The following is a 22,689-nucleotide window of genomic DNA, read 5'->3' as shown; positions in this document are numbered from 1 at the left end:
CTTTACAAAATCCAGTTTTTCCTGATATATCGCTGTAACAAGCTTCGAGGGCAACGAACAAAGAGAAATGGATGGTGGCTGATGAAAATGGGGTAAAAGGGGAAGGGTGTGAATGAAATGGCAAAAGGAAAGATGATAGAGGGCAAAACAGATGGGATGATGGTGGTAGTACAGTTCAAGAAGCAGCTGTGAGTGTCAGAGCTAAAACATGTCGTGAGAGGCATATAAGGGGACGGGTGGAAATTAAAGGAAGGTACGATGAGGGTCGAGACTTTGGAAGATTGAGAAACAAAGATTAAAGAAGAAGAGAGGTATGAAAAGGTGAAAGTGTAACTGTAGGAAGTGAAATGGTTGGGAAGAGGATGCACCTGATGGAGGAGAGGAATGAGGGATGGGGGAAGGTGTGGAGAGGTGGGCCATAAATCCTGAGGGGGCCGTGGCAAACACAGCTGTTTCAGAACAAGCCAGATGTTAAAGACGAACAAGAAGGATTTGAACTTCAGGATGTAGCTTCTCCTGTACTGTTGTTTATTAACTTTTTTAGAGCCCGGTCTCATGAAGATGCGTGTAAATAGTATGCCAAATAAAAACAAAATCTCGTGGTATTGATACACAAAAATTGACTTTGGCATGCATATGATAACGCAGTTTTCACGTACATATGATGCGCATCTACCCCACAATCCTAATCCTACCCATTGCGTAGCATATAGACGCCAAAGTCCTTTTTTGCGTATCAATACCACAAGTTTTTGTTTTTATTTGGCATACTATTTATACGCACTTTCATTAGATCGGGTTGGAATTTTACCACAAATCTTGTGGGATATTTGGAAGAATTTACATGCAACTTCTGACCTAGTGGAAAAAAGTGTGTATGTGTGTCTTTTGGCCTGCAGCCCACAGCCAGGTGTGGAATTTACAGGTGAGATATCCCTCCATCAGATTAGGTGACACACAAACATCACATTTAAAAGGTTATTTTGATTGAACTCAACCTAGTTTTGAAAGTGAATCTCTGTTCTGTAGTTCATTTTTACAGAGCGTGACAGACTATGTCTCCATACTGCCTTATCGCTACCTCTTTATTTTTGTGCAGTCGCACCGTTGTTCAAATGACAGCTGTTTCCTTTGACAAGCAGACCTTCACTGCCTGGAGAAACACACGCACATGCACAGAACGTCTCAAAATAAGAGAGTGAATGGAAATTACTCATTCTTAAGAGTCAAACAGCTGTTCACTGCACGCGTCTACAGTCATTCAGAAAACACACAATGAAAGAACAGCCAAGGGGTGACAACTTCAGAGTGGTAGAGTGAGATATTTAGAAATCAAAAGAGCCAAAATAACACAAACTCTAATTTTTATTTGAGAGACACTTCTCTCCAAAGAAGCTTAAAATAAATTTATCAGAATGTCATCCACGGGAACCGAACCCATGACATTGGCATTGCTAGCACAATCAGTTGAGCTAAAGTAATAAAACCAGCTACAGGACTGAAGACAAATATTTTTGCTGAGAAATTCATATTGAAATCTCTGACGTTTTGATAGCAAATCTGATGACAATTTGAGACAATATTGAGATCTCTTTTGAAACTCTAGAGCAGTGGTTCTCAACCAGGGGCCTCAGAAAATTTCAAAAATTATTTAGAATGATCTACAGCAAGAAAAAACAAGCAATAAAATAAGCATTAGTTTTATTCTAATCCTAACCCTACACCTTTCTTCTAGTTAAGCGCTAAAATATTTTATAGAGTATAAATCGTGAGTAAAAATATATTTAAAAATCCTTACCTTAATCCTTATCGAGTAAATAAACTAGATAACGGATTACGGATTAAAACAACTATCAAAAGTCACAGGGCCATCAAATATTGTAGTGCAAAATTAGGGGCACTTGGAGTCAAAAAGGTTGAGAACCACTGCTCTGAAGTAAGATTAACCAGGTATTTTGCTCAAAAGAAAAAAAAACTGAGAAACGGGAGACATAATATGTTCTTCATTTAATGTTGTTTGTAAGAAATAATTGAGATATCAAATGTGTGGTTTTTCTGTTTTACAGCTACTGAGTGAAATATTAAGTAGTTACACAAGACACAATATCCAAGGTTAAAGAGATATATTTGGCAGACAACTACATTTTATTGAGAGAAACAATAATATGCACCTAAACTTATAAAGCAATCCTGCTCCTCAAAAACCAATGATTTTAGCTCCAACGTGCCCCAACACACTTGCCTGGAGATTTCATGTTGTTCATGTTTCATTGGGTGAATTTAATTGGGGTCGGAGCTGAACTCTGCAAGACAGTGGACCTCCAGGAGCACACTCCCAGCATCACCCAAAGTCTCAAACTACAGTAGATTATGTAGTACTGTACTACACTCTGGTGGTCACTGCAGAAACAGCAGCCATGCATTTCTGTGATTTCCTTTATTATTACATGTTTGTATTCGTTCAGATGAGTTAAAATGATGCTGAATATACAAATATATACACCACTCAGAGTCTTCCTGGAGCACGTCCTAAAGAAGGTGGATGGAAAACATCTTTGTTTAAATCTTGTCTTGGACTTCTCCTTCATTTAGGTGAGATCAAATCAGGCTTAGGGCAATTCATGTACCCATCACCCATTTCTACATTCAGACAACAAGCCTCTTGAGACGCATTCTGGGTAGTGCCAACAGAAGTTGCAGGATTCTGCATGTATCCCTCTGAACATGGGAGAACTGGGTCATGGAAGTTGGTGGTACGAGGCTGAAATGGACCATTTCTTCCCATTGCATTCCCAGAGGAACACATGGACACAAGGCATGGATCATCAACATGCAAAATCACTCGATTGCCCTCGGTTTCTCTGCACTGGTTGTTGGCATCAGCGGTTAAGGTGTTTTCTGAATTGCTGCATGGAAAAAAAAATCATTGGCTATCACATTTGTCTCCCAAACTTCTCTATTTTTCCGCTTTTAAAGAATTTTACGACTTCCCATTCCAGAAATCCCAAAGCATTCCAGGAATAGAGCCTACAGTTTACTTACAATAAGGACAACTGCGGATGGACATCTACAATCTGAGCATTGCTGATATCGGGATCCTTCAACTCGGCACAGCAGGGGAAGTGGTCCATCTGAGGATGCTACCGGTAAACAGGATGTTCACACAGTCAGCTTATGATTGTGTACTAGGTTTAGAAGATTATACGCCTCGTTTATATTTAGTACTCATCTGACAAGAAGTTGACACTGATAAATACAAGTGTCCAACAAAAATATTGTCCGATCTATTAAACTCCACTCGGAGGTATTCATTAAATGTAAATATATTGCATTTGTAGTTTAAATCCTAATGTCAAAAGTCGAAGGCCCACCCACATTCCTGTCAATCATCTTTGTACAAAAACAAGGGTTTTAAAAATTGATGATGTTTGGCTTTTAAAAAAAAGAAGTAAATAGTCATTAAATAATTTATACGAAAATACAAATAATACAAAATACGAAAATATTTGTCGCTACTTCTGTTTCATCATACCAGATGTAAACATGGCCATAGTGATGTGATTTGGTCCAAGTTACCAGCTCAACCTACCTGGGAAACCTCTGAGACTTTGCTGTGGACAGGAGAGGGAAGAGACACGTCCCATTCTCTCAGTCTTCTGAAGAGAGAAAAAGACAGAGAAATGTATGTTTCCTGTAGTTGCGTTTCAAAAAAATTTTTTTTCTGTCATTTCGATTGACCCTTCACCAGAATTAAGCTTGACTGACAGGCATTTGGACCAATCATAACACTGAATCCACCATTTTCTCCGACAAAGAAACCAGACGAGAGAGTAGATTAATGCTGCCTTCACGTGCTATCGGAATTATTGTAAATATGCATTTCCTAATTGGAAATTAGATGTGAACGCCTCTCAAGTCGTATTTACTACTGGGAAATTTGGAAATAATTTTGATACGAGTTTCCGAGTTGGGCGGGTCATAAACTTTAAACATGGTGGAGGGGACAACCATTGCTGCTGTCAATGCTGTTCTCACAACAACTACATCCCTTTGTCTTGTCATTAAAGTAGTGTATTTATAGGATAGATATGAACAATCATTCGAAGCATATTGTATGTTTTATAAGCAGTGAAATAAACATGTATTTGACCGAAATTACAGAATTGTCAGCAAACTGCATATATAGTGCGGTGAATGTTTATATGATTGTCAACCAATGGGATGCTACATTTATTTCTTTCCTACATTAAAGCACTTGAATATGACAAGCTCGTAATCATGACTTCATAAGTGGTAAATAAGAAATTTCCGATAGCACATGAAGGCAGCATTACGTCGGTGGACTTGAACTTGAAAAAAGTGTGTATTGATGTCAGGGGTGCCGTAAGCGGGGGGGTTAGGATGAATCTAAGGGCCCGATGATGGAGGGGGCAATGCGATTTCTAACCTGCTCTGTATTGTCTGTTGGCATTTTGTCAGTTTCCTCTTTGCTCTGCGATGTTTTTTCACTGCGTGAGAACATGATGTGTGGCCTGAGAGAGGCATAGCTTGTTGGACATAGCAACAGTAACTAAGGGGGATGGGTCTTTGCAAAGGGTCAATTGATTATTGAAAAGAATTTTAAAAATTTACCGCTGAGCGACAACCAGAATGACAAAAGCTATGATGGAGACGGCTGACGCGAGAGTCGCAATGAGGAAGTACAGGAGAAATGTAACTAGATGTGGCGCAAGGGGCTCTGAAAGAAAAACATACATTAATAAGATTTACACCAAGGGTGTCCAAACCTGCTCCTTGAGGGCCAACATCCTGGAAGTTTCTAGCGAGTCTAAAGACCTTGATTAGCTGGTTCAGGTATGTCTGCAGGATGGTAACCCTCTAGGAACAGGTTTGAACACCCCTGATTTATACAATGTATGATGTTATCTTGTATTGTACAACTACGATATATAGATTTGTAGGGAGTGGAGTTATCAGTCTCAGACCAGGTCGTGTGGTCCAGTAGATGGGGTCGCTCCACTCTGAGGGATACCCAGAGTAATGCCATCCTGAACGTCTGGATGCACTCACATTACAGCGAACCTGAGCATGATACTCTGAGGAACCCTTGAGAGAACGCTCTGATATAGCAAACACCATCTCTCCGTCAGAGAGAAAGATGCTCTTTACATCCTCCTACAGACAAAGATGAAGTTAACACATGCGTGAGAGAATGAAAGTGGGTGTTTGTACAGCTATGGCCCTTTTGGCCTTGTTGACTTCTGGAAGATACAGTAAACTCTCTTAAAACACTTTTTGAGAAAACATTTATTTTTCTACTAACAATGTACATAAGTGGATATACATAAAATTGGATATACAAAAATTAGTAATTCAAGTAATATTTTCCTTGATTTTATATTTTCCTCACATATTAGAAGTTATTAGAAGGAATCTGTTGACAAAATATGAAACAAGTAAACTAAGTTTTGGGGGGGAAAAACTGTATTAGTTGCTAAATTGTTCATTTTTGTGGAAAAGGCAATTTTGGTTTAAAATTTGATGTCAATCATTATACAATAAAAGTATATATATAGTATCTCACAAAAGTGAGTACACCCCTCACATTTCAGCAAAATATTTTGTATATCTTCTCAAGGGACAATACCACACAAATGAAACTTGGATATATTTTAGAGTAGTCAATGTGCAGCTTGTATAGAAGTACAAATATACTGTCCTCTAAATATAACTCAACATATAGCAATTATTGTCCAAATAACTGGCAACAAAAATGAGTACACCCTAAGTGAATATGTCAAAACTGTGTCCAAAGTGTCAATATTTTGTAGGGGCACCATTGTTATCTAGCACTGCCTTAATCCTCCTGGGCATGGAATTCACCAGAGCTGCACAGGTTGTTGTTGCTGGCATCGTCTTCCACTCCTCCTCAATGATATCACGGAGCTGCTGGATGTTAGACACATGGTGCTTCTCCACCTTCCGTTAGAGGATGCCCCACATGTGCTCAATAGAGTTCAGGTCTGGAGACATGCTTGCCCACTCCATAACCTTCACCTTCAGCTTCATCAGCAAGGCAGTGTCATCTTGGCAGTGTGTTTGGGGTGGTTATGTTGGAAAACAGTTTCTGAAGGGAGGGAATCATCTTCTGCTTCAGAATGTCACAGTACATGTGGGAATCCATGTTTCCCTCAATGAACCGCACCTCCCCAGTACTAGCTGTAGTCATGCATCCCCAGACCATGATGCTACCACCACCATGCTTGACTGTAGGCAAGGCACAATTTTCTTGGTGCTCCTCACCAGGGCGTCACCACACATGCTGGACACCATCTGAGCCAAACAAGTTTACCATAGACTCATCAGACCACTGGACATGGCTCCAGTAATTCATGCTCTTGGCCTGGTTGTCTTCAGCAAACTGTTCGCAGGCTTTTGTGTGAGCCAGCTTCAGAAGAGGCTTCCTTCTGGGACGATGGCCATGCAAACCGACTTGTTGCAGTGTGTGGTGTATGGTCTGAGCACTGACAAGCTGATCTTCCACTTCTGCAACCTCTAAAGCAATGCTGGCAGCACTCATGAGTCTGTTTTGGAAAACCTCTGTATGACCCTGGCCACTGTACTGTAACTCAGTTCCAGGCTGTTACCGACCTTCTTATAGCCTAGGCCATCTTTGTGGAGAGCAACAATTCTAATTCTCAAATCCTCAGAGAGTTATTTGCCATGAGGTGCCATGTTGAACATCCAGTGGTCAGTATGAGAGAATTGTACTCAAAGCATCAAATTTTAACTGCTCTAAAACTGTTACGTATTGCTGATCGTAGGAGGCAGGAAGCCGAGGGATTCAGGATAATCAGGATAATCAGGTTCTTTTAATCATGCGAACGTATTAACAACAGAAATAACAGCATGAACATAACTATAGTTTGAGACACGACGAAGAGGATTGCTGAACTCAAGGCTTATAAAGAACACAAACTAATGAGGAAACAAGGTGATTAATAGAAGACAGGTGAAAGGAATAAACGATGATTAACTAATGACAGGAAATCGACCAAATAAGGACAAACAGGAACTAAACAGAAACCAAACCGTGACAGATATCGCCCCCAGATATCGGGGGTGGGCGCCCTGGAGGCTGGAGCAGGGCCAGGACAGGGAGGAGACTAAGGAAGCCTCCAGGGCGGATCAGGAGACTCGGGAGGCCATGCCGGGACTGGAGATTCGGGAGGCCATAGCGGGACTGGGAGCTTGGAAGGCCATGGCGGGACTGGGAGCTTTGAAGGCCAAGGCGGATCTGGGGACTCGGGGAGCCATGGCCTTATTTTTTCGGGTGGCCAAGGCAGCTCAAGGGGTTCCGTGGCCTTGGCTCTAGGCCCGGCCACACAGGCAGAGGGTATATGGCCCCCCAAAAAAAATTTATTGGGGAAGTTCCCCTCTGGGAACAATTTAGGAGAAGTGGCCCCTTGAAAAGATATACTAAAATGATTGCCGAAATATGAGGGGTGTACTCACTTTTGTGAGATACTGTATATATATATATATATATATATATATATATATATATATATATATATATATATATATAGACATGGTGAAAAGTATCAGTGTGACCTTCATATATCCAGAGCTGGGTAGAATATTTACAAATTGTAGTCCATTACAGATTATATGATGAAAACATTACATTAGTGAGTTGATAAGAGAATGAATAGTGAATAGGGAGTTGATAAAAAACTAATAATTAATTAAATTATAAAAATGTAAAATAAAACACTTAAACACTAAAAATATAAATATTTTATGTGTATATGCACATCAATGCTTCAATTTAACAACATCAGAGGACTGTAAACATGCTAATGTGTTGTTAAATTATTGAAATATTAACTTTCTAAGCAATATTTCAAGCAAATATTACACTGTAAGAGTTTGGCTGACAAAAATGTTTGGGAATCCCTGCATTAAATGAATAAACATGAAAACAATGACATTACATGCCCAAAGTCTTTCATGTTTGAAATATTTTTTTCATACTTAATAATTTACTGCCACTGTGTGAATAATATGTAATCATGTAATCCATAAAAAAGTAATTGTAATCTGATTATAAGAATTTTAAAATCTAATATACTCTAACTACATTATTAAGTACTTATTTTTTGGAATCTGATTACTTAATCCAGGTTACCTGTAATCAGTTACTATCCAGCACTGCATATATATAAAAAAGTTTAAGAAACACCATTAACATAATAACTATCTAAAAAAATGTTGCATAGACAAACAATATTTAGTGTTTTATCTTGTATTTTAGCATGTATCATACATCATGCACTAGAAAAAAATAGCACATCTTGTGACTAAATAGGAGCAGTGTATAAAAACTATAACAAAAGTAATACAAATAAAAAAGTAACTTCATATACATAAAAAATATACAATTTGTTATAAACAACAAAAATACTGGGATTTTCCTGCCAGTTTAAAAGATGAAAAAACACCCTTATATATTTAATAAGAGCACAAACTAATGAGGAAACAAGATGATTAATACAAGACAGGTGAAAGGAATAAACGATGATTAACTAATGACAGGAAACCGACCAAATAAGGACAAACAGGAACTAAACAGAAACCAAACCATGACAGATATCGCCCTCAGATATCAGGGGCGGGCGCCATGGAGGCTGGAGCAGGGCCAGGACAGAGAGGAGACAAGGTAAGCCTCCAGGCCGGATCAGGAAACTCGGGAGGCCATGGCGGGACAGGAGACTCGGGTGGCCATGGCGGGACTGGAGACTCGGGAGGCCATGGCGGGACTGGGAGCTTGGAAGGCCAAGGTGGATCTGGGAGCCATGGTCTTATTTTTTCGGGCGGCTCAAGGGGTTCTGTGGCCTTGGCTCTAGGCCCGGCCACACAGGCAGAGGGTATATGGTCCCCCCAAAAACATTTCTTGGGGAAGTTCCCCTCTGGGAACAATTTAGGAGAAGTGGGCTCTTGGGGGCGGTTCTGGAAAAGCGGTCTCTTGGGGGCGCTCTGGAAACGTGGGCCTGGATGGGACCAGCGGAGACATAGGAGGGCGCTCTGGAAGCACGGACACTTGAGGGGGCACTCTGGAGGCGCGGAGCTGGACGGGACCAGCGGAGACGTATGAGGCGCAGGAGGGCTGGACGGGACCAGCGGAGACGCAGGAGGGCGCTGTTGAGGAGCGGGTTCTGGTGAGAGGACAGGAGCCAGGAAATCAAGGGGTATCGCCGTATCCAGAAGCTCCGAGTTAGGAACAGGCGAGTTTGGGAGAGCCACGGGCAGTGGCGTAAACCTTGTCGTAGGTGGCGGCATCATCATGGTCGTGGGCGGTGGAGCCCTCATCGCTGCGGGCGGTGGAACCATCTTCCTCGTGGTCGGCGGAACCACCTTCGCCGCAATCGGCGGTACACTCTTCGCCGCGGGCGGCGGAACTATCATCGTTGCGGGCGGCAGAAGCAGGCTGATGATCCCCGGACCTTCCTTGCGGGGAACCAAAATCAGACGCCTCCTCATCTTCTGTGTCAGTCAAGTCTTCTGTTACGTATTGCTGCTCGTAGGAGGCAGGAAGACGAGGGATTCAGGATAATCAGGTTCTTTTAATTGTGCGAACGTATTAACAACAGAAATAACAGCATGAACATAACTACAGTTTGAGACACGACGAAGAGGATTGCTGAACTCAAGGCTTATAAAGAACACAAACTAATGAGAAAACAAGATGATTAATACAAGACAAATGAAAGGAATAAACGATGATTAACTAATGACAGGAAACCAACCAAATAAGGACAAACAGGAACTAAACAGAAACCAAACCATGACAAAAACAAGATACACAAATTTGTATGGTCCTGTCAAGCAGACAAAAACATGAACAGGATGAATAGGACATGTGGCTTTGCATAGTTAAACAATGTATAGCTGTTATCACTCAGGGCAGTGGTTTTCAAACCTGTCCTACAAGCACCCCTGCCCTGCACATTTTGTATGTCTCCCTTATCAGACACACCTGATTCATCTCATCAGTTGATTAGTAGAGACTGCAAGACCTGAATCAGGTGTGTCTGATAAGGGAGACATACAAAATGTGCAGGGCAGGGGTGCTTGTAGGACAGGTTTGAAAACCACTGGCTTAGGGTGTACTCACTTTTGTTGCCAGCTTTTTTGACAATAATGGCTGTATGTTGAGTTATTTTCAGAGGACAGTGAAGCTTTACTGCTATACAAGTTGCACATTGACAACTCAAAATCATATGCAAGTTTCATTTCTATAGTATTGCCCCTTGAAAAGATATACTAAAATGATTGCCGAAATATGAGGGGTGTACTCAAGACCTTCATATATCCAGAGCTGGGTAGAATATTTACAAATTGTAGTCCATTACAGATTATATGATGAAAACATTACATTAGTGAGTTGATAAGAGAATGAATAGTGAATAGGGAGTTGATAAAAAGTCGTGGCCTAATGGTTAGAGAGTCGGACTCGTAATTCAAAGGTTGCGGGTTCGAGTCTCGGGCCGGCAGGGATTGTAGGTGGGGGGAGTGAATGTCCAGCGCTCTCTCCACCCTCAATACCACGCCTGAGGTGCCCTTGAGCAAGGCACCGAACCTAAATGGCTGCCCACTGCTCCGGGTGTGTGTTCACGGTGTGTGTGTGTTCACTGCTGTGTGTGTGCACGTTGGATAGGTTAAATGCAGAGCACGAATTCCGAGTATGGGTCACCATACTTGGCAGTATGTCACTCCACTTCACACTGTGGAGTGACATACTGCCAGTGGGTACGGAATATTCAGACCCCCTTAAATTTTTCACTCTGTTATATTGCAGCCATTTGCTAAAATCATTTAAGTTCATTTTTTCCTCCTCATTAATGTACACACAGCACCCCATATTGACAGAAAAACACAGAATTTTTGCAGATTTATGAAAAACTGAAATATCACATGGTCCTAAGTATTCATACCCTTTGCTCAGTATTTAGTAGAAGCACCCTTTTGATCTAATACAGCCATGAGTCTTTTTGGGAAAGATGCAACAAGTATTTCACACCTGGATTTGGGGATCCTCTGCCATTCCTCCTTGCAGATCCTCTCCAGTTCTGTCAGGTTGGATGGTAAACGTTGGTGGACAGACATTTTTAGGTCTCTCCGAAGATGCTCAATTGGGTTTAAGTCAGGGCTCTGGCTGGGCCATTCAAGAACAGTCACGGAGTTGTTGTGAAGCCACTCCTTCGTTATTTTAGCTGTGTGCTTAGGGTCATTGTCTTGTTGGAAGGTAAACCTTCGGCCCAGTCTGAGGCACTCTGGAGAAGGTTTTCGTCCAGGATATCCCTGTACTTGGCCGCATTCATCTTTCCCTCGATTGCAACCAGTCATCCTGTCCCTGCAGCTGAAAAACACCCCCACAGCATGATGCTGCCACCACCATGATTCACTGTTGGGACTGTATTGGACAGGTGATGAGCAGTGCCTGGTTTTCTCCACACATACCTCTTAGAATTAAGGCCAAAAAGTTCTATCTTGGTCTCATCAGACCAGAGAATCTTATTTCTCACCATCTTGTGGTCCTTCAGGTGTTTTTTTGTGTCTTGCACTGAGGAGAGGCTTCCGTCGGGCCACTCTGCCATAAAGCCCCGACTGGTGGAGGGCTGCAGTGATGGTTGACTTTCTATAACTTTCTCCCATCTCCCGACTGCATCTCTGGAGCTCAGCCACAGTGATCTTTGGGTTCTTCTTTACCTCTCTCACCAAGGCTCTTCTCCCCCGATAGCTCAGTTTGGCCGGACGGACAGCTCTAAGAAGGGTTCTGGTCGTCCCAAACGTCATCCATTTAAGGATTATGGAGGCCACTGTGCTCTTAGGAACCTTAAGTACAGCAGAATTTTTTTGTAACCTTGGCCAGATCTGTGCCTTGCCACAATTCTGTCTCTGAGCTCTTCAGGCAGTTCCTTTGACCTCATGATTCTCATTTGCTCTGACATGCACTGTGAGCTGTAAGGTCTTATATAGACAGGTGTGTGGCTTTCCTAATCAAGTCCAGTCAGTATAATCAAACACAGCTGGACTCAAATGAAGGTGTAGAACCATCTCAAGGATGATCCGAAGAAATGGACAGCACCGGAGTTAAATATATGAGTGTCACAGCAAAGGGTCTGAATACTTAGGACCATGTGATATTTCAGCTTTTCTTTTTTAATAAATCTGCAAAAATGTCAACAATTCTGTGTTTTTCTGTCAATATGGGGTGCTGTGTGTACATTAATGAGGAATGTACACACAGTGTGACCAGATTATATGATGAAAACATTACAGTAGTGAGTTGATAAAAAACTAATAATTAATTAAATTATAAAAATGTAAAATAAAACACTTAAACACTAAAAATATAAATATTTTATGTGTATATGCACATCAATGCTTCAATTTAACAACATCAGAGGACTGTAAACATGCTAATGTGTTGTTAAATTATTGAAATATTAACTTTCTAAGCAATATTTCAAGCAAATATTACACTGTAAGAGTTTGGCTGACAAAAATGTTTGGGAATCCCTGCATTAAATGAATAAACATTAATAAACATGAAAACAATGACATTACATGCCCAAAGTCTTTCATGTTTGAAATATTTTTTTCATACTTAATAATTTACTGCCACTTTGTGAATAATATGTAATCATGTAATCCATAAAAAAGTAATTGTAATCTGATTATAAGAATTTTAAAATCTAATATACTCTAACTACATTATTAAGTACTTATTTTTTGGAATCTGATTACTTAATCCAGGTTACCTGTAATCAGTTACTATCCAGCACTGCATATATATAAAAAAGTTTAAGAAACACCATTAAAATAATAACTATCTAAAAAAATTTCCATAGACAAACAATATTTAGTGTTTTATCTTGTATTTTAGCATGTATCATACATCATGCACTAGAAAAAAAATAGCACATCTTGTGACTAAATAGGAGCAGTGTGTAAAAACTATAACAAACGTAATACAAATAAAAAAGTAACTTCATATACATAAAAAATATACAATTTGTTATAAACAACAAAAATACTGGGATTTTCCTGCCAGTTTAAAAGATGAAAAAACACCCTTATATATTTAATACTCACAGGAGGTAGTAGGCTCCAGTACTTGAGTTCAGTAGTGAGAGGTACAGTACGGTACTTTGTTAAAGTCCAGTTCAAAATCCAGTCTTCTCCTCTCAGTTCAACGCTCAGACCCGTGGGGCATGCAGGCTGGACTAGACCACAAAAACCACCGATACAGACCAGATCAATAACACAGCTCTGAGAATCTGTAGAGGATTTGATTAAACAGCTTTCTGGAATACTTGATTCTGATTAGCCTGGCAAGTATTTTTAAAAGGGTTTTTTATTTGTAGAGGTACAAACTGTATTCGTAAGAGCGGATCACTTTGGTCGCCGGCGTTGGCGTGAGTTGCACCTGCAGCACTCCAGACTCAAAGACAATGAAGACACCAACCATCCTCAAGAAATCTCCTTTATTTGTGACCTCTACCTTCTCAACACAGCACCACTCATTCCTAAAAGAGAAAGATCACACCTGTCAGAACTAAAGACACTGTTTACACCATATAAAACGCTCTCGAACACTCACGGTGCAGTGGAGTTTGTCCGATAGGATAGCGTGTAGCTGATGTACTGGGCCAGATCTGTTTTGAGATCCCAGCTACAGCTCAAATTATTCCTATCACTGAGCACGCAGTTTAGGTTAGATGGACCAGGGAGAGAGTCTGAAACAAATAACGGCCAATAATACTCCAGGACACCAGGGGCCTCCACTTGCCTAAATATAAAATACTTTTCCTTTATACTCACACTCAGATATCAGTTCTGGCCTGTCAGTCGAAAACTCAGTTTTATTCTTGTCAACTTCCACATGTTTTTGTGTTGGTTCGGTGTGAATTTTCCCACCTTTTTTGTCCTTGATTATTTCACGATCAATCTCCACCTATAATAGTACAACATACAAGTCAGTATGATACATAAAAACAACAAAATCACTTTATGTTATCTTTAAACCCCCAAAAAAGCATCAACAACTCTTGTAATATACGTTTTTTCAACATTACGTTTACGTATTACGTTTTATCGAATTGATGGCTAACACCATGTCCTAATCAGATGTAAGACGACAAGGCTGTCCACAACAGGGGCCTCATTTATTAAGCGTGCGTATGCACAGATTGGATCGTAGAGTGTGCATACGCTTAAATCCACGCCAACGCTCATATTTGTAAAAACTGGCTTTGACGTGGAAAAGTGTTTAGCATCATGAGCAGATGTACACACTTTTTCCTGTCGGAGTACTGCGGGTTTTTGACAATGTAAGCTGTTCTTGCAGCTCATCGTTCTAAATTAAATAATTTGGATGATGATTGGTGGTCTTTTACATGTTAATGACATTAATTAGGAGTCGTTTACAATAGAGAGCTGTAACCATTAATTTGCGCACAAGTTGAAGTTAATTAGTGATTCAAAGATTTCACATCTGAAAGAGAGGCTCACGTGCGTTTTCTGTACGTATACATACGCATATTTGAGAGATGATCGTAAGATCAATTTTAGGATGGTTTCTACGCAGCATTTTATAAATGAGTCCTCAGATGCAAAATAACAATGTGACGGGACAGAATCACACAAATATCACAGCCATTCAGAAGCGCAGCTTCTCAGCAAAATGGACAAGTTTATAACCTAATTCATAAATATTAAACCTTTTTAACATTATTAAAATACATACTGAGTGACTGATATCATCTTTGTTGGAATACGGATTGTTATGCTTGTTGGTTTGCATTTTAATGTACATGTTTGCTTAATTTATTTTCGAAATCTGAGGTACACTATCTATTGTTGCTTTCAGTATGGCTATAAAGGTCACGCAAAATCATATTCAAACTCCTATTAGACACTTTTAACATTGAATAAAGCACATTATCAGTACTTGAGATTATCATTGTTATAGTTTGTATGTTGTTGTTCCAGCCACAACCGTTTCTCAAATAGAAACTTTGTGTGTCGCTGTCACTGCTGGTTAGTAAAAGATACCTTTTATCGTGTGTCGCAGGCATCGCATCATGTGTAATTTGTGTGAAATTTTGTTTTTGTAAGATCTGATTATACAATAACATGAAGGTAGGGGCGAACCTTCATGTTTTCATACGAAATCACCAACTTGTAAAAACAAGTGTGCCGTAAACATCCTGAAGAGTGAAGACAAAACAGTTTGATCGCCATTTGGTGGCTGGCTGAAGTATAACGAATACGTAAACGAATGGGATGTAAGCCAAAGAAAAAAAAAATCAATGCATTTCAAAATATTTTTTCACAAAGTTAGTTTCCATCATTTTAGGTAGTTTTTTATCACACTGATATACGTTCAAGTGGTGTCATGATTGTGATCTTGTGATTGGGTCTGTGAGAGTTTGGGGCGGGACTTTGATACCGCGGCTCCACCTCAAGAACACTACTGCGCAGACATCATTTCCAAATTACGTAATTTTCACAAGATGACAGCGGCCAAACTGGGTTTTGGCTTCACTTTTCTATCCACCTTTTTCTTCAACGTGGAAGTAAACCTATGGGTGAGACTTCCGGTTAATTAACCGCTGTAGGTAAATAACGAGAAGAATAACAACGTGCAGTAAACGGTAAAACTGTTTGCATTACAAACCATTGCGATTATAATTAAGATAATACATTAAAATAATATGATAAGACCAATTTTCAAAAGCAAGCAACAAAACAAACTGTTTTGTACAGCTAAAAATAGCTTGACGCGGATGAGACCGGAAGCTAGACCCATAGAATTTACAAATGACCCATTTTTACGGCAAGAAAAGTGGATAGTGGAAGGATGTGAAGATGCATTGTCCATGTTTTGTTTTTTTACAGTCTATGTGTAAAACAGTCACATGTTCTTGAAAGATCATGTTGGTCTTTTTGACAGAAAGGAAGTCAGAAATCATTTTCAAAGACATTCTCGTGTCAGTTTAGCATGACCTGTGACTGAAAGTGTGGTCGTTTTGACACTCACTGAGCGCTTTTGGTCATGCTGTCTGAAGGGGTCAGAGGTCAGAGGTGAGGGTGGTGGTGTGTCATCTAGCTGGTAAAAAATCCAGTATGGATCTGCATCTTCTATAAGTCAAGAATAGACTCAGCTTAAGCATTACATAAATAGCCAATGCTTAGGTATGTCTACGGTATAAATCTATTGTACAAATTGTACCAAATTGTGTGAGGCTGAAGGTTCTGGATAAGCCGGAAGAGTGTGGCGTGTGGAATAAGAACAAGTCATCAAAGCCAATGGCAAACAGAGATGTGTTATACTGACAATAAACTCTCTCCTTCCCAGCAGGATTCTGGGAAGGGTTAGGAGTCTGAACACAGGGCGATACTCTGAAATAAAGCAAAAAATCATAAAAACAAGCAATCATAAGATATATATTTAGTCTTTTGGCTTATTGTACGTGTCATGGATCGATCATGAATCAGTTTCAGGTTTTAAACTCTGTAGATCCAGAGTGTTTTTCAAAGCATTTTCCTAAACTACTTGTCCAACTATTATTTTACTGTATTATGACTCTAATTAAATTAATATAATATACTATTAATTAGTAATAACATAACATTTATATTATATTATACTGTTTTCACTGAATTGCTTAAATCTTTTAAATATAAATTTAATAAATAGTAAATGATTAATTTTATTATCAAGAATATTACATTAAGAATAGAATGGCGTATTATATTATATTATATATTAGTTTAGTTTAGTTTAGATACAACTCACATAAAAACTACTGAATTACTTAAGCAGTATTTCTACATATTATTTTTCTTAATTGTATATTAAACATAGCTGTAAATTTATCAACTTTATTTAAAAACAAAAATGCAGTGATGGTGTTACAAGCATTACTTTCACAATACATTATTATTTTAATAAAAATAAGACAAAATTTACTTTTTACATATATATGAATATAAAACATCCCCTTTCCCAAATATTATAATGCAATTTATAAATTTTTACTTAAAGGGGTCATATGATGCTTTTTTAAAGATCATTATTTTGTGTATTTGGTGTAACAGAATATGTTGACGTTCAAAAAACACTTTATTTTTCAAATACTGTACATTATTGTAGGTCCTCTATGCCCCGCCTCTCTCAAAGGCTTCGTTTTCTACAAAGTCCCTCCTTCCGACAAGTGGAGTCTGCTCTGATTGGCCAACAGGCACAGTGCATTGTTATTGGCCGAACATGTACAGGTACACATGGCTAATGTCACGAATCTGGTCCATGCTCTCCCGGTCAACCACCACTAGAGGTCACCCGTTCACCACAGTGACTATATTCACTCACAACACATTGGACTCCATTTCCCACAATCCATTGCACTGACGACATGCACAGCTGTTCACTATCTCGCCCACACCTGATCATCATTTCACAATCCCCACCACTCACTATTTAAGCCTGGGACTCGCTCTTGCTCACTGCCGAGTATTGTTAGCCTGTCTACTCTACGAAGCGTTTTCCGGTCATAGTTTTCCTGTTTGTTTTCCTGGTTCTGATTCCTGCCTGGTTTCCTGGTTTATTCTCTCTGCCTTGCCCTCTGGATATTGTACGCTAATCGTCGACCCATGCTTGCTCCACGGATTGCTGTGTCTTGCCCTTGCCATACCTGTCTGCTGTTGATTGACCCTGCCTGTCTTGACCATGATTTACAATAAAGCTTTGCACATGGATCCGCACTTCTCACGTCTCGTCAGCCCCGTAACAGCTAACATACATTCACAAGTGCTTATATTTATGACAATCAACACTCAAGGATAGACAAAACATCTTCGCTTCCATATTTGCAGACTCCCTATAATGGCTGAAACTGAACAAAATTTAGCAAGTTTTTTTGCTTTCTTTTTTTGCAATCCACCCTTTAATCACATTCTTGTGCACATGACCTAAACTTCCAAATACTAGGATAATTAATTTACACTGGTAGTCAAGTTGATGGATGGCTTCAACCAATGGCTGATATTTCAACAATTTGGAAAGATAACAGGTATCCAAATACAAGTCAAAACAACAGCCAACTTCAATAACAAATACAGTGTTCAAAGCCTCGTTTACAATCACAATGTCAGGAGTGTTTGGAATGTTTTTAAAATAGTCTTTGTCAAATGTGTTATGGTAGAACCAGTTCAATTTAAACAGTCAATAGCAAATACTTAAACTAATAACAAAACACACAGTCCTCCTGATTCAGAAGTGCCAGATTTTCATAGCAAAGTCAGAATTAGCCTACCTCCTCTCCTAGGCAGGGCTGCTGTTGGCCAAATGGGTGCCCTAAGCAGGATTGTATTGTTGTGCTCAAACATTATGGAAGTAAAAAAAAAAAAAAGCACCTACTATAGGGGTCAAAATAGAACATTAATAAAATATAAAAGTAAATAAAGGGATACTCCACCCCAAAATGAAAATTGTCAATTTTCACTTACCCCTATGTCGTTCCAAACCCATAAAAGCTTTGTTTGTCCTCAGAACACAATTTAAGATATTTTGGATGAAACCGGGAGGCTTGTGACTGTCCCACTGACTGCATAGTAAATTGCACTGCCAAGGTCCATAAAAGTATAAAAACTTTGTCAAAAATAGTCCATCTGTAATCAGTGTGGTTCAATCTGAATTTTATGAAGCGACGAGAATACTTTTTGTATCATCTGTGATGGGGGGCTACCTGGATGTGAAAGTATACATCTTTCAGATCCATTGACATGAACCAGTCCCCTGGGCATATTTGCGAGAGGATCTGCTTCAATGTGATCATCCTGAACGACCTTTTTACCAGGGTGTGATTCAGGAGTCTGAGATCTAGAATAGGTCACAGGCCACTGTCTTTTTTGGGGACGAGGAAGTAGTGACTGTAGCAGCCTAACTCGCTCTGGGCTGGAGGAACTACTTCTATGGCTCCCTTTTCCAGCAGATTCGTCACCTCTGTGCGCAGGACTTGAGCGTCTTCGCTGCGCACTGTGGTGGCAACCACACCGCGGAAGCATGGTGGTCTTCAGGCGAATAACCTCATCTTATCGTAGCCATTACCCACTCTGACCCACCGGGGATGGCCTGCCAGGCCTCGGCCCGTGTGGCAATAGGTAGAATAGGCTCTAAAGATTGGCTGCATAAGGGCAGGACGCTTATGGTAGGCAGAAGAGGATATTTGCTCTCTTTTTGAAAATGTATGTGTTTTATTTTGTCCGCTATCACAGCGGTCGGACTTGGCTTGGCGGGCTGCTGAGTCGGCGCAGGCTTGGGGCAACTCAAAGCAGCAGAAGAGCTGGTGCGTTTCGGGAGGAAGTGTCGCATCGCTTTAGACGACTTCTGAGCCTCCGTAAACCGCTCCGTAAAGCCCTCCACAGCTGGCCCGAACAGGCTGTTTGATGAGACCGGAGCGTCGAGGAAGGGAACTTTATCCACCTCTTTCATCTCCATTAACATGAGCCAAAGGTGGCGTTCCAACACTACCAGGCTGGACATGGACCGCCCGATGGCCTGGGCGGTGGCTTTAGTGGCGCGCAGGGCCAGGTCCGTCGCACTCCTTAGGTCCCTGAGTGAAGCAGCGTCGAGCCCGATAACTCCTCTGCGTCCGAAGCCGCCAAAGAAAGGCTGTCATCCATGTCGTCGTCACTCCCACCGAACGAGATCATGTCGCTCACAGCCGTAGAGGGACGCTGATCAGGTTGAGTCAAGAGGACCGGCGAATCCTCTCTTGGCGGTGACGGCGAGGCACGCGGGCACTGAGCCAACGTGAGGTCACTCGTCTCTGGCCGCTCGAATCCTCTGCCCCGCCATTTCTTCCTTGCCAGTTCCTGGGAGGAAGAGAACTGGAGGGCGCGAGGGGCGGAGTCGCTTTCTGAAAAGTTTTTAGAAAAGTTTCTCCCAATGAGAGCAGTCACCCCCGCTGAAGGCAGCGTCAGCGTGGGATTTCCCCAAGCATGACACGCACTCAGCGTGACCGTCATCAGCGTGCAGGGGAGTCCTACATGTCTTACAATGACGGCATGGCATTTGAAACAACGCCGCGATAGAATTTGCTCTTTTGTGAGGCTCTTTTAGATCGTCGCCGGATGGCGGCAGCGGATAGACCGGGATCCGCGAGCTGTGTGTTGCAAGAGGTCCAAACCGGCTGCAGAGGCGTTTCAACGGTGAATCTTGCCGTCAGCGAAGAGTCAGCGAGGAAGAATCTTCGTCGCTGAAGAGAAGAAATCTGAGATGCGGCGGCGAAGCACTGGACGTGCAGTTTCACCGCGTGATAGATAAGGCTTCAGTTGAAGAGGAAAAAAGGAGTTTTTCCCATACAGGTGTCTTACAACAAGGTACGAGTGGAATATCGAAAGGGAACCATGGTTAATTAGGGTTGTGATGTCCACTTGTTTTTTTTTTTTTAAGAGATTATAGAGGCTGTGTCGTCTATAGCAAAAAGGTGGCCAAAAATGAAAGATTAAGTGGATATTTGATTTAAATATTTGGTCAATAGCCTACAAGGATATGATCGTCCTGTAAGTGTAACAACAGCAATGACCAGGCCTTTGGCTCCCGTTGCAGGCATTTGTAATAACATGTAATGTTGAAAAAAATAGACACCGTGACAAAATTTGTAATGGTTTTACTGGTTATAATGGGACTCCGTGCATAGGGAGCGGCGGTACTGCTCCTAGGTTCATGAAACGGTCGTCCATAAAATGCGTTGCTGTTCTGTTGTAAGTAATCTTAATGATTCCTAAATGCATCTACTTTTGGGAAGGCCAAATAAAGTGCTTTTGCTCTCACCTAGAAACACACAGCGTCTCCCTGACATGGCTTCATCAACACTACTGCAGTTACTGAAACCACGCCTTCTTTCTGTGCGTGAACAGTTGGGCTGCATTATGCAAATATTTCCACATATTGACGTAGACGTGGGGGCGTGTTTGAATGAGCCGTTTTAGGGGGGCGTGGCAGAGTCTTAACTTTGATAAAGAATATCTCTTTGGTTTTGAGACTAGTCTTTGCAACATCAGGGATCTTATCTATGCACAAACAGTTTGTAACACCCCAAAGAGAAAGGAAAACTTGAAATAGCACCATATGACCCCTTTAAAACTAGTGCTGTCAAACGATTAATCGCGATTAATCACATCCAAAATAAACGTTTTTGTTTACATAATATATGTGTGTGTACTGTGTATATTTATTATGCTTATATAAATACACACACATACATGTCTATATTTCAGAAAAAAAATATTTTATCTATTAAATATATTTATTTATAATATAAATTATATGAATATAAACATAGACATGTAAATACATGTAAATATTTTCAAAATATATACTGTATATATGTGTGTATTTATATATACATAATAAATATACAAAGAACACACATACATTACACAAACAAAAACGTTTATTTTGGATGCGATTAATCACAATTCTTCGTTTAACAGCACTACTTAAAATAGTTTACCATAAAAAAAAATACAGGATTGCCTTTGAACAAAAGTCATCTCTGTCAATAATAAAGTAATTCATACTGCTGTTTAAAAAATTATGTAAAATATTTTACAGTAGAAAAGGTACCGGAAAGATTTTATACAATTATTTACTGTCCAAAGTAGGGTAACTAAATATAAACATTTTAGTATTTTAACATTTTATTAAAATTTTCCTAGTACAATTACTGACATTGTTTAACATATAATAGTATTACTTAATTATTATTACTTTACTATTATTCATATACTTTCACAACTGAATTATTTCACTATTATTACTCTACTACTATACAATTCCTGTGCCTAAATTATTATTACTTTACTATTATCACTTTTCTAATATGACAAAATTATTATTCTACAATTACTACTCTTCTAATATGCCTAAATTATTATTAGTGTGTTCTGCTGTACTAATGTTCAGTGATCTGAATGAAGACATTCATTATCTCACCGGAGGTCATCTGGATCCATGTGGAGCAGAGAGAGATGAACATGAGGATCTTCTCTCCAGCTGCAGCGGATATGAGAGCGGTAGTCATTACGGCACTCCAAAGACTCCAGAGCAGAGGATTCTGGGAACAGTAGATGTAGAAAAGGCTAGAAACACCCAATGATACTGAAACACAAGAAGATTACAGTAAAACAACCCTAACCTGAAGCAAACGTGCCAAGCTGAGGACATCCTGCGAGGACTGATGTCCACAGTCCAGTCAGAGTCAAAGAGATAGAAATGTTTGGACGCATGGAGAATACTGACTGAACAACAGCAGGTGAAGAAGAAAGTTCTGATAATCCGTAACAAACGAGAATAATCATTAAAGACGAGTCAGAAACATCTGTGTATGAAGGACCGTCAAAGCTCTTGTTCTTCACTGCTGTGATGAAGCCGAGGCTCTGCTGGTCACACTGACATCCTCAAGTGTTATGGACTTGTGTGTGCCTGTGCCAGCTTGACCGCAAATGTGTTTACTTTTTAAAAGGTTCAAAACTGCTTTGTTTGCAGATTTCAATGTGCCATATGATTCCTTCCCCTAAATTAGAAAGTAAAACTGCATAAAAAAAAATCTC

At 40.2% G+C, this 22,689-nt stretch overlaps 1 protein-coding gene across 1 annotated transcript; it reads right to left on the bottom strand.

Moving 5' to 3' along the window:
* Nucleotides 1–1,349: 1,349 nt before the first annotated feature.
* On the bottom strand, nucleotides 1,350–22,569 carry LOC306875195 (cytokine receptor common subunit beta-like). The gene is made up of 13 exons (XM_079425652.1): nucleotides 22,275–22,569; nucleotides 22,073–22,193; nucleotides 16,304–16,473; nucleotides 16,112–16,212; nucleotides 13,891–14,023; nucleotides 13,670–13,805; nucleotides 13,444–13,595; nucleotides 13,162–13,292; nucleotides 4,986–5,175; nucleotides 4,633–4,738; nucleotides 3,590–3,656; nucleotides 3,043–3,140; nucleotides 1,350–2,906 (listed from the first exon to the last, which is right to left on the bottom strand). Exons 1-13 carry the CDS (start codon nucleotides 22,435–22,437, stop codon nucleotides 2,585–2,587), a joined length of 1,890 nt encoding a protein of 629 aa, XP_079281778.1. The 5' UTR covers nucleotides 22,438–22,569; the 3' UTR covers nucleotides 1,350–2,584.
* Between the last annotated feature and the right edge of the window lie 120 nt (nucleotides 22,570–22,689).

The sequence above is a fragment of the Barbus barbus genome (genome assembly GCF_936440315.1).
Source record: "Barbus barbus genome assembly, chromosome: 9".
Lineage (NCBI taxonomy): Eukaryota > Metazoa > Chordata > Actinopteri > Cypriniformes > Cyprinidae > Barbus > Barbus barbus.
The sequence above is the reverse complement of the archived record's forward strand: the minus strand, read 5'-3'. Positions and strand labels throughout refer to the sequence as shown.

Bases quoted from the DNA above. Each gene is read 5' to 3' on its own strand.
- LOC306875195 (XM_079425652.1), bottom strand. From the start codon at position 22,437: ATGATTATTCTCGTTTGTTACGGATTATCAGAACTTTCTTCTTCACCT. The intron at 13,293-13,443 runs GTTTGTACCTCT...TTTGTGGTCTAG, and splicing joins GATCCGCTCTTACGAATACA to TCCAGCCTGCATGCCCCACG. The intron at 4,739-4,985 runs GTCTGAGACTGA...TTTTTCTTTCAG, and splicing joins CTACTGGACCACACGACCTG to AGCCCCTTGCGCCACATCTA.